This window comes from Tiliqua scincoides, chromosome 8 (assembly GCF_035046505.1).
Source record: "Tiliqua scincoides isolate rTilSci1 chromosome 8, rTilSci1.hap2, whole genome shotgun sequence".
NCBI lineage: Eukaryota > Metazoa > Chordata > Lepidosauria > Squamata > Scincidae > Tiliqua > Tiliqua scincoides.
Genome location: NC_089828.1, coordinates 50,016,112 through 50,029,860, shown reverse-complemented (window position 1 = coordinate 50,029,860; position 13,749 = coordinate 50,016,112). Strand labels below are relative to the sequence as shown.

General features: G+C 42.9%; 1 protein-coding gene across 1 annotated transcript in view; it reads right to left on the bottom strand.

The window, feature by feature from the left end:
* The window catches only part of BRIP1 (BRCA1 interacting helicase 1), a 160,996-nt gene that overhangs the window by 43,628 nt on the left and 103,619 nt on the right, over positions 1–13,749 (bottom strand). Inside the window, exons 15-16 of the mRNA XM_066635758.1 lie at positions 5,620–5,779; positions 2,776–2,897 (exon numbers count right to left, since the gene is read on the bottom strand). Coding sequence (XP_066491855.1) covers positions 2,776–2,897; positions 5,620–5,779 — 282 coding nt within the window. The remainder of the gene's footprint in view (positions 1–2,775; positions 2,898–5,619; positions 5,780–13,749) is intronic.

Sequence of the window (13,749 nt, the reverse complement as noted above, 5' to 3'; positions counted from 1 at the left end):
AGGATGCTCCAGGCAGTCGCATCTGCCAAAGACATCCTGTCATGCAGCCTTTTGGGATGCTGGGCAACAGACGTGATGTTCCAGAGTGTCCTGGTGCCCAGGTCTACCAGGAGAACGAGCCACGTGAGAGCAGTAAGAAAAGCTGCAGTCCAGATGGGGACTGCATTTTTCAAACACAGAGGTCATGACTTTGGGTGCCACTGATCTAAACTAACAGGCACAGGGTACATAGATTTCAACATACCATTTGACAAAGTCTGCCATGATAACCTTGTTGATAAAATTGTAAAATGTGGCCAAGATGGTACAACTGTTGGGTGGGTTCAAAGCTGGTTGATCAACCATTCCCTAAAGAGACTGGTTTTGCTGCAAACACAGCTTTTACACTATTGCACTGAAGTGGCACCATAAGGCAAATAAACATGTTGCAGGATTATCTAAAATCTGGATTCTATCTAGACCTGGGGTCTGCAACCTGTGTTTTCAGAGCCGCATGCAGCTCTTGTCCTCTGATGCGGCTCCCCAGTGGGGGCTGGAAGCGGGGCGCCTTCCCCTTGGCCTCCGCGCAGCCAGCCCAGCCCCGAGGGCGCCTCACTCTGGCGCGATGTGCTGCGGGCGCTGGCTGCTGGTGAGTACGGGGCGCCGCTCCTCCCTGCAAAGCTGCAGCTCCTTCCCTGCAGCTCCTTCCCTGCAAAGCGCCCCCCCGCACGCACAGCAGCTCCTTCCTCGGCAGGCAGGCAGGGGCGCTCTCCTGGACCTGCTCTCCGCGCCCCACTGCGAGCAGGTGGGGGGGGCAGCCGGGCACCTCTTCCCTGCGCTCTTCCTTCCTTCGCCCTGCAGCAGGCAGGGGGCTGAACGGAAGAGGCGAGGCTGGATGGAGAAGCTGCTGAGGCAAAGGGCAGGAAGGAGCGAGGTGAGCTGCATTCCTGTCCACACTTCCCAGGGAGGAAGCCCGTTCACTCTACTGGGGCTGACTTCTAAGTAGACAGGGAGAGGAGCCCGTTCACTCTTCTGGGGCTGACTTCTGAGGAGACAGGGAGAGGAGCCTGTCCACACTTCCCAGGGAGGAAGCCCGTTCACTCTTCTGGGGCTGACTTCTGAGTAGACAGGGAGAGGAGCCTGTCCACACATCCCTGAGAGGAAGCCCCGGTCCCTCTACTGGGGCTGACTTCTGAGTAGACAGGCAGAGGAGCCTGTCCACACTTCCCAGGGAGGAAGCCCCGTTCACTCTACTGGGGCTGACTTCTGAGTACACAGGCAGAGGAGCCTGTCCACACTTCCCTGGGAGGAAGCCCTGTTCACTCTACTGGGGCTGACTTCTGAGGAGACAGGCAGAGGAGCCTGTCCACACTTCCCTGGGAGGAAGCCCTGTTCACTCTACTGGGGCTGACTTCTGAGGAGACAGGCAGAGGAGCCTGTCCACACTTCCCTGGGAGGAAGCCCCGTTCCCTCTACTGGGGCTGACTTCTGAGGAGACAGGCAGTGGAGCCTGTCCACACCTCCCTGGGAGGAAGCCCATTCACTCTACTGGGGCTGACTTCTGAGGAGACAGGGAGAGGAGCCTGTCCACACTTCCCTGGGAGGAAGCCCCGTTCCCTCTACTGGGGCTGACTTCTGAGTAGACAGGGAGAGGAGCCTGTCCACACTTCCCTGGGAGGAAGCCCCGTTCACTCTACTGGGGCTGACTTCTGAGGAGACAGGGAGAGGAGCCTGTCCACACTTCCCTGGGAGGAAGCCCCATTCACTCTACTGGGGCTGACTTCTGAGGAGACAGGCAGAGGATGTCCCCTGGTTCTGGTGTTATGTGAGAGTGTAAAGAGCATCTCTCTATCCACTCTGTCCATCCCCTGCATAATTTTGTATGTCTCAATCATATCCTCCCTCAGGCGCCTCTTTTCTAGGCTGGAGGCCCAAAGGCCGTAGCCTTTCCTCTTAAGGAAGGTGCCCCAGCACCTACAAGGGAGCTACAAGAAGGGGCTACATTATAAAAATGGGACCTGTAAGAGGGGAGCGCATTATAAAAGTTGCATATACAAGAGGGGAGTGCATTATAAATTGGGACATACAAGGGGGAGTAAAAACTATAAATCTCTTTATTGTATTGAAAAATACTAGTCATTAGATTTTGTATTTCATTGTACCTCTTTTACATTACTGTAGAAAAGAGACAAAGATGACTATTTACTGTTGGTCAGGATTTTCTGCTAGGGAGGGCACCAACCCAAGTCTTGCCTATAGCACCAAATTGACTAGGGCAGGCCCTGGGAAAATAAATTAGTATTTAATTTAAATGTATTTAATTTTAGCTCTTTCGTTTTTTATATGTAATTCTAAATTTAAGATTATGGTGATCTTGTAACATTAAAATATGTTACATATTGTTTTCTCTGTAGCAGTTCATTCATTTTAAAAATGCAACACACTATAGTTTTTTTATACATAGCATAAAGGTAAAAAAAACTATATATGCAGTGTTATCTTCATTTTAGATGTCAAAAGGGTTTTGTGGCTCCCGAGGTTTTCTTTTCTCCAGAAAACGGGTCCAAATGGCTCTTTGATTGTTTAAGGTTGCCGACCCCTGATCTAGACCAAAGGAGTATAAAAATGTAAGGCTCTTTGATCTATACATAATCATGCAGAAAACACCATCATTTGGAAAGGGGTAAAGCAAGAATTTTTGGGAAAGCGTGTCATAATTGCATACAGCTGAGAAAAAAAACACACTAAAATTAGATATGGCACAATTAACAGGTGTTAGCAGTGTGCATATCCTACCTGAAGGTCCTTCACATTTGGAAATGGAATTCCTATGGTTATAACAGCACGGGCATTGTCATCAGAAAAATCCAAACCTTCACTAACTTTACCTCTGCAGACAGCAATAAGAAGTGCACCATCTGAAACAGAATCAAACAATAACAAAATGATTAAAAGACTGTCTGCTATTTTTGCTGAGTACGTGAAAAGACCATAATGCTCACTTTAAGACTGCACTGTCCACTTGATAAATCTAATGAAGGAAGAAAAATTCTTGAAAACTTGTAGCATGATACGGGCATGATGCTTCTCTTCCCATGTGCTCAGGCCACATAAAGCTTTAGTAGCCTGCACAATGGTGTATAAAGTGATAAGGGCAAAAACATCATAAAGCTTTAGTAGCCTGCACAAATGGATGATACAGATGATTCTGAATTTAGTTGTGTGAAGTGGGAACCCCATGGTATTTCCAACTCTTTCATTGGCCAATTTGTACATTTAGTGAAGTGAAAAAAGCTTAAGTCTCCAACATACACCAAGACCCTTTGTTATTTTCTCTACCACAGACCATCACAACTGCATTAGGGAATATATTTCCTTAGAAAGAACACAAAGACAAATGCCTTTGCACATACATGCAAACATGGCAATGCCACCCACCATGCGCTAGGAGTGCTGCTGGCCAGAACAGAAAACAGTGACAAACTTCACACTTTTTTTTTAAATTTAGCAAAATGGCCCTTATATATCTCAATGACTGATTTCATCCCTATCACAGTTCAGCTCTTTTAGCAATACCATCCAAGCACCATATTCAAACAACAGTGGCACAGTGAGAGGTGTCAGAGATGGTTTCTCCTAAACCAGGGGTGTCTAAACTTTTTGGCAGGAAGGCTACGTCTTCTCTCTGACACTGTGTTGGTGGCTGGGAAAAAAGTTAATTTTCATTTCAATTTTGAATAAATTTACATAAATGCATTAGAGATGGAACTTATATTAATGAATGACGGTTTTGCAATGGCCTATAAAAGGCCTTGCACAAAGCAAGGCCAGTCTTTCCTTTGCTGCCACTGCTGCATCACAGACATGAAACAGCAAGTAGTGGAGGGATACCTTGTCTCACAGCTCATACGAGAGGTCAAACAGTTGGCTGTCACACTGAGAGCAGTTGCATTGGGCCAGTGTGGGCTCCAGCAAGTCTCCATAGGGCCAGAGCTCACTGGAGACTAGGGTTCATAGTCCCTAGACAGTGAGTTCAGAGCTCACTGTCTCCATAGGGACAGAGCTCACTGGAGCAGGCTGGACTGGGAGTCCTCGAGGGCTGCATGTGGCCCCAGGGCTGGGGTTTGGGCACCCCTGTCCTAAACTATAGGATTCTCCATTCTTGGGGGTTGGGCAAAGTCTAAGGGCATTTTCCTGATATCTTTACATATGTCAATGGTCTGTGGCCAAATTACAAAGCAAGTAAAACACACATACAGGTGTGCCCTCCAGAATGCCTTATAAGGGCAAAAACATCACTTCCAGTTTCCCGAGGGAAACCAGAAGTTGCATTTTTTTTAATGCACTCTGGGGCCATTCTGAAGCCCAAAGAGGGTGCAGGCAGACGTGCACGACCTCTGTGGGCTTTGGAGGGTTCACGTTGGGCCAAGTCTGGCTCAACGCAGGTCTAGGGTACCCATGTTGAGCCAAAGCCGTGGATAAACAGGCTCAACCTGTATATTCTTCATGAACAGTGACTTTATTTACAGAGATTTTTTTCATTTACCATTTTATTTTACACCTGCTTCGGGACAAAGCCTTCTAGGATCAACAACCACAGCTCAGTACAATAAAAAGGTTTATTTCGACACCAAAATTCAAGCTGTAAGCAATACTTTGGTAATGAATCTAACTCTTTAAAATGCACCTGTCTGAATTAAGAGCACATCTGTCTGAAATTCTTTGGGACCTGGCATATTACAGTAAAAGAACTATCAAAGCCCACTAATCATCACTATGTTGTCTATGACAACACTGTTTCACATTTCTGACTCATTTTGCTTCCATATACAATACCTTAGGGCCAAAGTCATGCATGACAAAACCCAAAAAGCTGTTGAAGAAAAAAAAAAATTATGTGCCTAGTTTATTTATTTGTTTGTTTTGAATACGGTACTGATATCTTGCAGCCTATCCCATTTAAAGGACCAAGAGGGAACCTAACAACCAACACAGATAACACATTTAAAATATCATAGCATACAATTAATAAAAAAACAAAGGCAGCAAGCATACAAAAATCAAATGGAGAAATCCAGAGTCAGAGCTTGGAGCACAAATAAAAACTGAAGACAAAAGACCAGAATTTAAAAAATTTAGATGAAATAAATCAGTTTTGCTGCCCTTCTAAAAACTAGTAGCAATTTGGCCAGCCAGAGGGGGAACTCCATAACTTAAGTGTTGTTAACTGAGAAAGGCTTGTTCCTATATACCTTTTGTATATAACCACGTTTCATGCTTTTATCACAAAGTACATAATTGCAACATTTAACATGGTTTGGTCACTACATTCCTCTACATTTTTGTTCTAATTTTATTTATACTTCTTCACTTTTACTACTATGTATGTTAGATAATAAAAAATCTTAATAAAATTAATAATTAAAATTATTAAAAATCTTAATTCTTAATAAGTTTATTTATTACTAAATAAAATGTCCTTTTAAAAGGACACAGGGTAAAGTACATTAGATACTACTAGAAGCAGAGGGTAGGACATATAACTGCTGGTTTCGGCAGCAGTTGTGTGTATATCCTAATGTCTAGTTGCAGCAACCAAGTTTTCAAGCACCTGCAGTGTCATACCAGTCATTGTCTCACCTTTTCCTTTTTTACATTTTATGGCATCATAGTATATTTGCAGCAGCTCATCAAAGTCAGCTTTGTCACCTCCTTTGGGTTCCACAATGACAGTCTTGATCTGTTCCAGCTTCTCCCACAAGCCAGTGTGCAGCCAGCGAGCTTTCAGTTTATCCAACATCTGAACAAACCAAAAAAAATTGGAACTATAATTATTGACTCTCCTACATTTTCAAGCTATTGAGGTGATGAGCAGAATGCAAATAGTAAGATGCACAAACAAAAGAACTACAAATTCATTTTGGATCTATCACATATGCATTCATATTTTACTTTTTGTAAGCTTATGTAAGCAACACATTGGAAAATTGAAACTTTATGCTTGAGGGTGCTTGCAGAAATTGAAATATTGGCGGTCTCCAAGCAGAAAAAATATAACTGCACAATCTGCATGAGTAGATAAAGTAATGCCATAGTAATTATACAAAATACTAACAACTAAACCATTTTACAATGAGGATTATTTCTTTTGTTTTTTTAATTAGGTTACTTGGACCACTAGAGATTCTCTCACACCTGATATGTTTTAAGTTGAAAGGAGTGATGCTATTCTGTTTTGTAAATGTTAAGCAAACAAGACAAACATCCACATTATACATCCCTTGTCCACATAGATGGGGAGCCATCCACAGTGAGGATTTTACCCCTACAGTTTAGGCACCTTTTTAAGGTGATCTAATGAAACATAGTGCATGACAGAGGAAAGAAAAATCAGATACTTTCCATTCAAAGCACAAAACACTAATTATAAACACAAAAAACAGGGAAAGAAAAAGAAAGCTCCTCACTGTGGTTGGGGGGTCAGAACTGAGCAGGAAGTCACTCAGAGCCTGCAGTGTGTGTGGAGCACTTCTAGCTGAGGAGGAGAGGGACAAGTGCACCTCTTCAGGGTTCTAGCAAGTTAAATATTGTGATCTGTAGGTACACATCCCATATGTGGGGCAGAACTCAGGACATGAAGAAGAAAGTAGGTATATTTGCCTTGTTCACTTATGTAATCCTCTTTGGACCATCAAGAGATCTAAGGGGCCAAATTCTATCCAATCTTCCAGTACTGATGCAGCTGCCACGCAGGCCCGAGGTAAGGGAACAAACATTCCCCTACTTTGAGGCCTCCATGACTGCCCTTGCACTGAAGGATTCAGCATATGCCCTTCTTGGCACAGTTTCATCAGCGCTGGAAAATTGGATAGGATTGGGCCCTAAATCGTATAAACAACAAATACAATTCTATCCCTATTGCCCTTTGGCCAGTTCTGTAGTACACAAATCTACTTTATATGCACAGGATTCTTGTAATTAAAAAGAAAAAGAAAAAACAGTCAAACCATAATAGCTGTCATGCCTTTTCTATTCATTTTTCAGCTTTGCCTCATTTTACCTCCTCCAGCTTTGCTCCCTGCAAGTTTTCAGTGTTTTGCCTCAGGCTGTGTAAACCACTCCCTCTGGAACCTGCAGGAATCCCCAGAATACTGCCCCAGACAGCCTCAGCATCTCTCATCTCTTAACCCAATTACCTCTCCAGCAACCTCAGGCTAAAGATCATAGATCATAAGATGCTTGCCTAGTGCCAAAGTTCATTGGTCATTAATATACAATTCAGCAAATCAGACTGGTAGATGAAACAAACTGTAGCAACAAAATGCTTATATATTCACAAAGAATAGGATATACTTTTTGCTCACAGGAAACATGTATTTAAAAGGCATACTAATGCCATCTAGCCAAAGGTGTGCTTGGTACTGCCCTAAACAGAGAACAGGTAGGACTCCTATAGGAAGAACTTACAATAGAAAGATATTAGTGAAGACAGGAAGGGGGCGGGGATATCCTGGAAAAAAGAGAGAATGATTATTCAGGAAGAAGGCAGGCTGATCAAGGACATGCTGATTACCATGCCTGCATCCCTTCCTGCTTTCCTTTTACTGGACCAGCAAAGGCAGCCCAATCCTGAGCTGCTCAGGGTGCCCAGCCTCACCGGCACCGAGAACAGCTGCCGCCAGATCCTGCGCAATCTGGGCTACCATAGGAGGCGCCTCGGGAGAAGGGGACTTTCGTCCCCTTCCCCTGGGTAAGGTAAGCAGCCCCGCAATGGGGCTACTCACTTTACCCCATTAAGGGTAAAGTAAAGGTGTTCCTGTAGGGTGCAGAGCCCTCCCTGAGCACTCTGGATCCTGCAGAGCATTAATTAAGGTTAATGGGAAAGAAAAGTGGGTAGTGAAAGGTCAAGCAGACTGATAGAAAATGAGTGAGCTGGGCTGGAAAGCACAACAGAAAGGTTTGATCAAATGGATGCTGTAATGCTTAGCAGATGGAGTTCGGATACTACTCAAAACACTCAGCCCACACAGCTCCCCGTCAATGCTTTGCTATGCTAAACTCAAAGAAGTTGGAAAATGGCTGGAGTAGCTTAGCAAACCAGAAAAAAATGTACTTCCTTAACACAACGCTAACTAAATACATCCTGGCTCACACTACTTACATTGGTCAAGGAAGTCTTCCAGGTCAATGGAGAGAGAACAACCTGGACTTCCTCTGGGTGGGGGAATACCTAACCTTGATTGGAGGAGTGGAACTCAGCTGGTCACTCCTCCCCACCCCTTGGCCCAGATGGACAGGTTTGGTTTATTCAGTGTGCAACAGTTAAAGATACATCTGAAACAGAAAAGTGTTTAATAAATGCTTAAAATGCTAAGCGCATGCCAATCTTAGTACTCCAGACATGAAGGAATTTCCCCTACCTACAAATGCTCAGGTGGGTTAGATAATGGAGTTTCGACTGCTTGCAAAGGATGTTACAGCAGCTTTTTAGGCTGCTGAACAGGCACAAGACCTTCTGGGGAGTTATCAATGTCCAGACATGCAGAGAAATAAGCAAAAAATTGGAAAGAAAATGCAATTGGTATGGACAGTATAGAGTAGTGGATAGAGGAGGAAATCCTGAGTTCAAATCTCTGTTTAGCCAAGTAGCTTAACTGGGTAGCCTTGGTTAAGTTATTGTCTCAGACTAACCTATTTTTCAGGGTTGCTGTGAGGACAAATGTGTTTGCTGTTATTATCACAGCACCATCATTGTTCATGATGCTTTTTGGAGCAGAAAAGGACAGTCCCCATGTATTTCTCCAAAGTATGAAGTTCAGCAACAGGAGCAGCAACAGCACCAAACTTCAACATGGCACTAGCATCAACTGTCAGATCCAGGGAAAGGAAAAGTGGGGACTGTGTTTCTTGCATTCAGCTTTGGCTAAGGAGAGACCTGCTCCCAGGGGACTAATGGAACATCTAATCCCCTGAAGCTATTTCTGGGGAAGTGGGGCATTTTTCCCAGGCCCAAACAAGAGGAACAGGCTACCTCCAGCAAAGTTGTCCCTCTGGAGTCAGCACATCAGGGATGACAAAAGCATGAGGACCATCTACCTTTTTCCATCTGGGCTGATGAGTTGCCTAGTGTGGCATGACAGTTTCCTGTGACTTCAATGTTGTACAGCCAGCAGTGCAGTTTTCTGGCTGTTGCAAACTTAGGGGGGTTTAGGGTGCTCAGAGTTCTTGATTCTTGAACCCTAAAGCCCTCAAGGCCCCCTGTTTAGTAGTACTGCCACCACCCTGTACGTGCCAGTGTCTCAGTCCAGGGACATTGAGACTCTCTAGGCTTAATTCTATTCCTTGCAGGCACTGAGCGCTTTCTCCAATTAAAGTTTCAGTCCTCAAGTTACTAGACCTCAATGAGCACTTGGTAGCTTGCTGAACAGCTAGGCAGGATTCTGAGCCTTTGTCCCCAACAGACAATGAAACAACTTAGTAAAAGAGATTTTTGTTTATTAAATACATATGGTTACATAAGGCAGCAAATGCTAGAGGCATAAACATCTAGGAAACATAACAGCAATAAAATAATAAAGCTAGCTGGCTATCTCTATTAATCCCTATCTCTCACCTGGGTCAGCTTCTCTTGCAGATCTTTTTAGCTCCAGGCTACCTGTGAGGCCAGATTCCCATGTTGGACAATGGAGCTCACAGCGTGTAGGATGTTGCACCCAAAACCTCTGTCCAAGAAGGGCCGGACACAACCCTTGGGGCACTCATTATTATACTTCTCATGCTAATAGTACTGAGGTGACTTCATACTTATTTAGACTGTCCAATCCGAAACTTCTGGGGACAAAACCTTCTCGAAGTGGGCCTGGTTGCTAGCCCTCTTAGTTCTTACCCCTCCCAACTGGAGATCCACAGTTGCATTTCATCTGCTTGATAAGGCGCCGTTCTGTCTGCAAAGGTGCTACATTCCAATGGGTTGTAATTCTTGTTGTCTGTCCTTTCTGGCCAGCAGAGCAGAGACAACAATCTTTGTGTTTGTTTACTCACACTCTTGCAGCTAGGAACTGCTAGCAACTTCTCTATTACTGACTTAGTTTGGTTCAGGCTCCACATGCTAACCAAGGCCTAACATGTACATATTCACGACACTGACCCCTGAAGATCTTTCTTTTTAGATAACCTCTCCCTTCGGCTATTACAGAAACCGCATTGAGAACTCCTTGCTTAAAAATGGTAAGTAAGTAAATAGGAGTGTTTATTAATTAAAAGTTTACTGTATATCCCTTTTGTAGCAAAAGGCACAAGGTAGCTAACAATAATATAAAATATTAAAATACAATAAAAGATCACAAAATGCAAGCAATAATAATAGCAAACAAAAAGCAAATTAAAAAAACAAGTAAAAAAAAGCTTTGAGAATTTATCTACGCCACCTTTCCATTCTAGAACCCTCAAGGTGGCTTATAACGTCCTTAAAACAACAATCAACAAAATAGCAAACCATCAGAAATAGACGGAAACCAGATTGACCAGTAATGATAAAACAGACAAGATGTCAACTTATTCAGAGAACAACAATTAATGACAGATCTAAAACAGAAAAGTATTTAATAAATGCTTAAAATCATTGAGAGAGGAAGCTAGCCAGACTTCATGCAGCAAGGCCACAACCTAGTGGCCACTGTTATTCCCTCAAGCCCAACAACTTCACTTCAAGTGGTGATGGGAGAGAGGTAAAACTCCTCTGAGGATCAAATGCTGTCCCCAAGCTCTTTGTCAGAAGAGAAGGACACTGAATTAAATAAAGAAATAAAATAAGCTAAGTAAACAAGCAGTGTTGGTTCAGGGAACAAATGATCTGAAGCAGTGAACATTCAGGAAGGATCTTAAGAGGGAACCAGCTGCACTGAAATAATTTGTATAGGATAAATATAACCATCTTACCTCAATGTCTGCAGTTTACCCCATACACAGACCCACTCAAACATTTACCTATCTATCCAATTGTTTCTTTACTGTTGTTTTAAAACACACATCAATTCCTATTCAACATTGGAAAAACTAGTCCAAGATCACCTTCCTTGAGATACCATGGAAAAAACAAAAACCTGAAAAGCAATATTATTTCCAGCTTTGTGGATAATAGAGATGCAACAAGCAACCTCCACTTTTCTCCCCCTTGCGGCCTACATTCAAAGCCACTTCTGTCCCCTTGATAATCTGGGATTTCTAAGTGACACTTGCCACAATATTGTGCCTGTTGCACAAACACATGGCAAAAAACTTTTCATGCAATTTGAAAAAATCCTCAGAATCAGAAAGGTTGTCTACAATAAATTGGCAATCAAGGATGATAATAAAATGGACTTGACAGGGATTCCTACAGCGGTATTTTTCATACAGAGGATAAAAGTATCATTGGTTATTGTAAAATGATTTGGAGAGCAGCACTCAACAGCCATTTCTTACATCTGTTTTCTGTATGCAGGTTGAGTCTCATTATTCACAAGGGTTCCATTCAAAGCACTCATGTGGATGGCAAAAAACAAACTATAGCAAATCAATTTAAAGAACAAAGTTTCTTTGCTCTGGTGATTAAAAAACCTTTGTAAAAAACCTTTTACACGCATGGCGTCTCCAGGCGCTTAGGCTTCACTAGGAGGTAAAAATCCCTCCCTTCACCAGGAGCTCCAGCAAGGGGGAAAGAATGGAGAAGGTGATAATTGCTGCCATTTAGCCTTCTTTCATGTGCTCAGGGGGAAGGGAGGAGTGAAGCCTGCAGAGAATGATTGATGGATTGTCAGCCAGCTGCCCTCTCTGGCATTATTAAACAACTGTTTTCCTTTAATTTAAAGGGCCCTTCTCATCAGCTGTGAGACAGAAAAATCTGTGGATACTTAGGTTATACCTGTAATCACTTGTATGACTGTTTCTCTGCAACAGTAAAAAGCAGTTTTTCAAACTGTGATTTTAAAGGGGTGCATTTTTCCCCTTCTCCAGGGATCAGCACATTCCTTCTCATTTGCAGGAGCCATTCGTGTTGAGTCAAATCCGGGTATAAAAAATCTGTGTATAACAAGGCTGGACCTGTATGTACTGAGAATGGAAAATGTGTGGACATGTAATGTTGGTACAAGGTGTTATTTTCTGGGCTGTTCTCATTAGATAAGATCTCCAACTGGTTCATGAGCGCCACCTTCCAGTGCTATGAGTAACTCTAAAATTCACCATGTAGGTTAAGCTTCAATAGTATTAACATATTAGTTCAAAGAGTGATTTATAGAGACTAAGAAGAAACAAGAGTTGAGCTTTCAGTATTATCCTTCAACACAACTGAATAATCTTCACTTCCAGAAGAAACTGGAGCAAATGATGAAACAAAAACTACAGTCCAGCCAAAGTGACATATGTCTAAGCCCTGTTGATTTCAATGGGATTAGTGCATCCTTAAACCATTTCTGCCCAACGTTGCATATACACAATAGGGAGCAAATGTGTACACCTGTGCGCCTGGCAAAAATGGATTAAATCTCTCCCAGTGAAACCAATAGTACTTAAGAGCACCTAACAGTGGCTGGCATATGCTCTATATTACCATTTTAGGGATACTCACCTTCCAATAAGAGCCCAATAAGATATACAAATGTAGCACTCACATATATGGAAAATTTAAGACAACGATTGAAAGGGAAAAAAGCAACACTGCCACACACTTTTGTTATTGTGGTGAGTGCCACTAAAAATAAGACTAAATAAAATATATCACTCTCATGCCTCACAGGAACTGCTACCTCAAAAGGAAGGTTATCCCAGAGAAACAATAGCACTTTGGGTTGAAAAGGGAGAAGGAGAGAAAGGTATAAGGTTAGAAGGCACTGGAAGAAGCCATTAACGTTTACAGTTAGTCACTCTTCCACCCAGGGGAATAATAGTTTTTACAGTGTGAGGCAGTATATATATGTTTTATTAAACTCTTTGGAAATAGATTTTCCAATGGTTCCATAAATGAGACGAAGTCTTCTCCAAAGGTAGACAAAAAAAAAATCTTGCTTTACCTACATCTAAGAGATGGTGATGGATTTTTGAAAGATACATTCCTATCACTTGAAGAGGGGCACACATTCTGTTCTTTTGGGCTAATCCAAGCATGACTCCCCCCCCCCCCATTTCCAGTTCATGTAATTTGGCAGCACAAACACTTGTGTGACATTCACAAATGATGGTAGATTTCCGACCCCATCCCCCCCATCTGGACCCAGTTACTTCGTGTTCTCGCTGGTGAGCGAGGCAGAATGCCTATTGCATGATTGAAGTATATATGCTTTAACTTTTCAAACATAGTCTTGTGTATACAGTGGGCCCAACAGGGATAAGGACTGTAGTAGTAGGAAGGGGGCTTTAATCCTTCTCCCCAATATGGATTGTCTCCAACCAGTAGCTGGAGGGGGAGCAGAACCATACTACATAGGGGGAAAAGGTTAAACCCTCCTATAATCCTGATCCAAATCCCAGTATGTGCTATTTACATTTGAAAAATCAAGTACAGCTGAGCCTCATTATTCCCATGGGTTCAGTTCCAAGCACTCACTTGGATGGCAAAACTCACTATAGCAAATCAATTTAAAAAACAAAGTTTCTTTGCTCCGGTGATTGTGATGTATGGTAAGAGTCATTAAGAAGACAATTCATCAATCAGTCCTCCTCCAAGCTCTTAGAAAGAAAGGCGCTTCACTCAGCCCTTCCCTTCACCAATGCAAAGTGATCACCTTTCTTTCC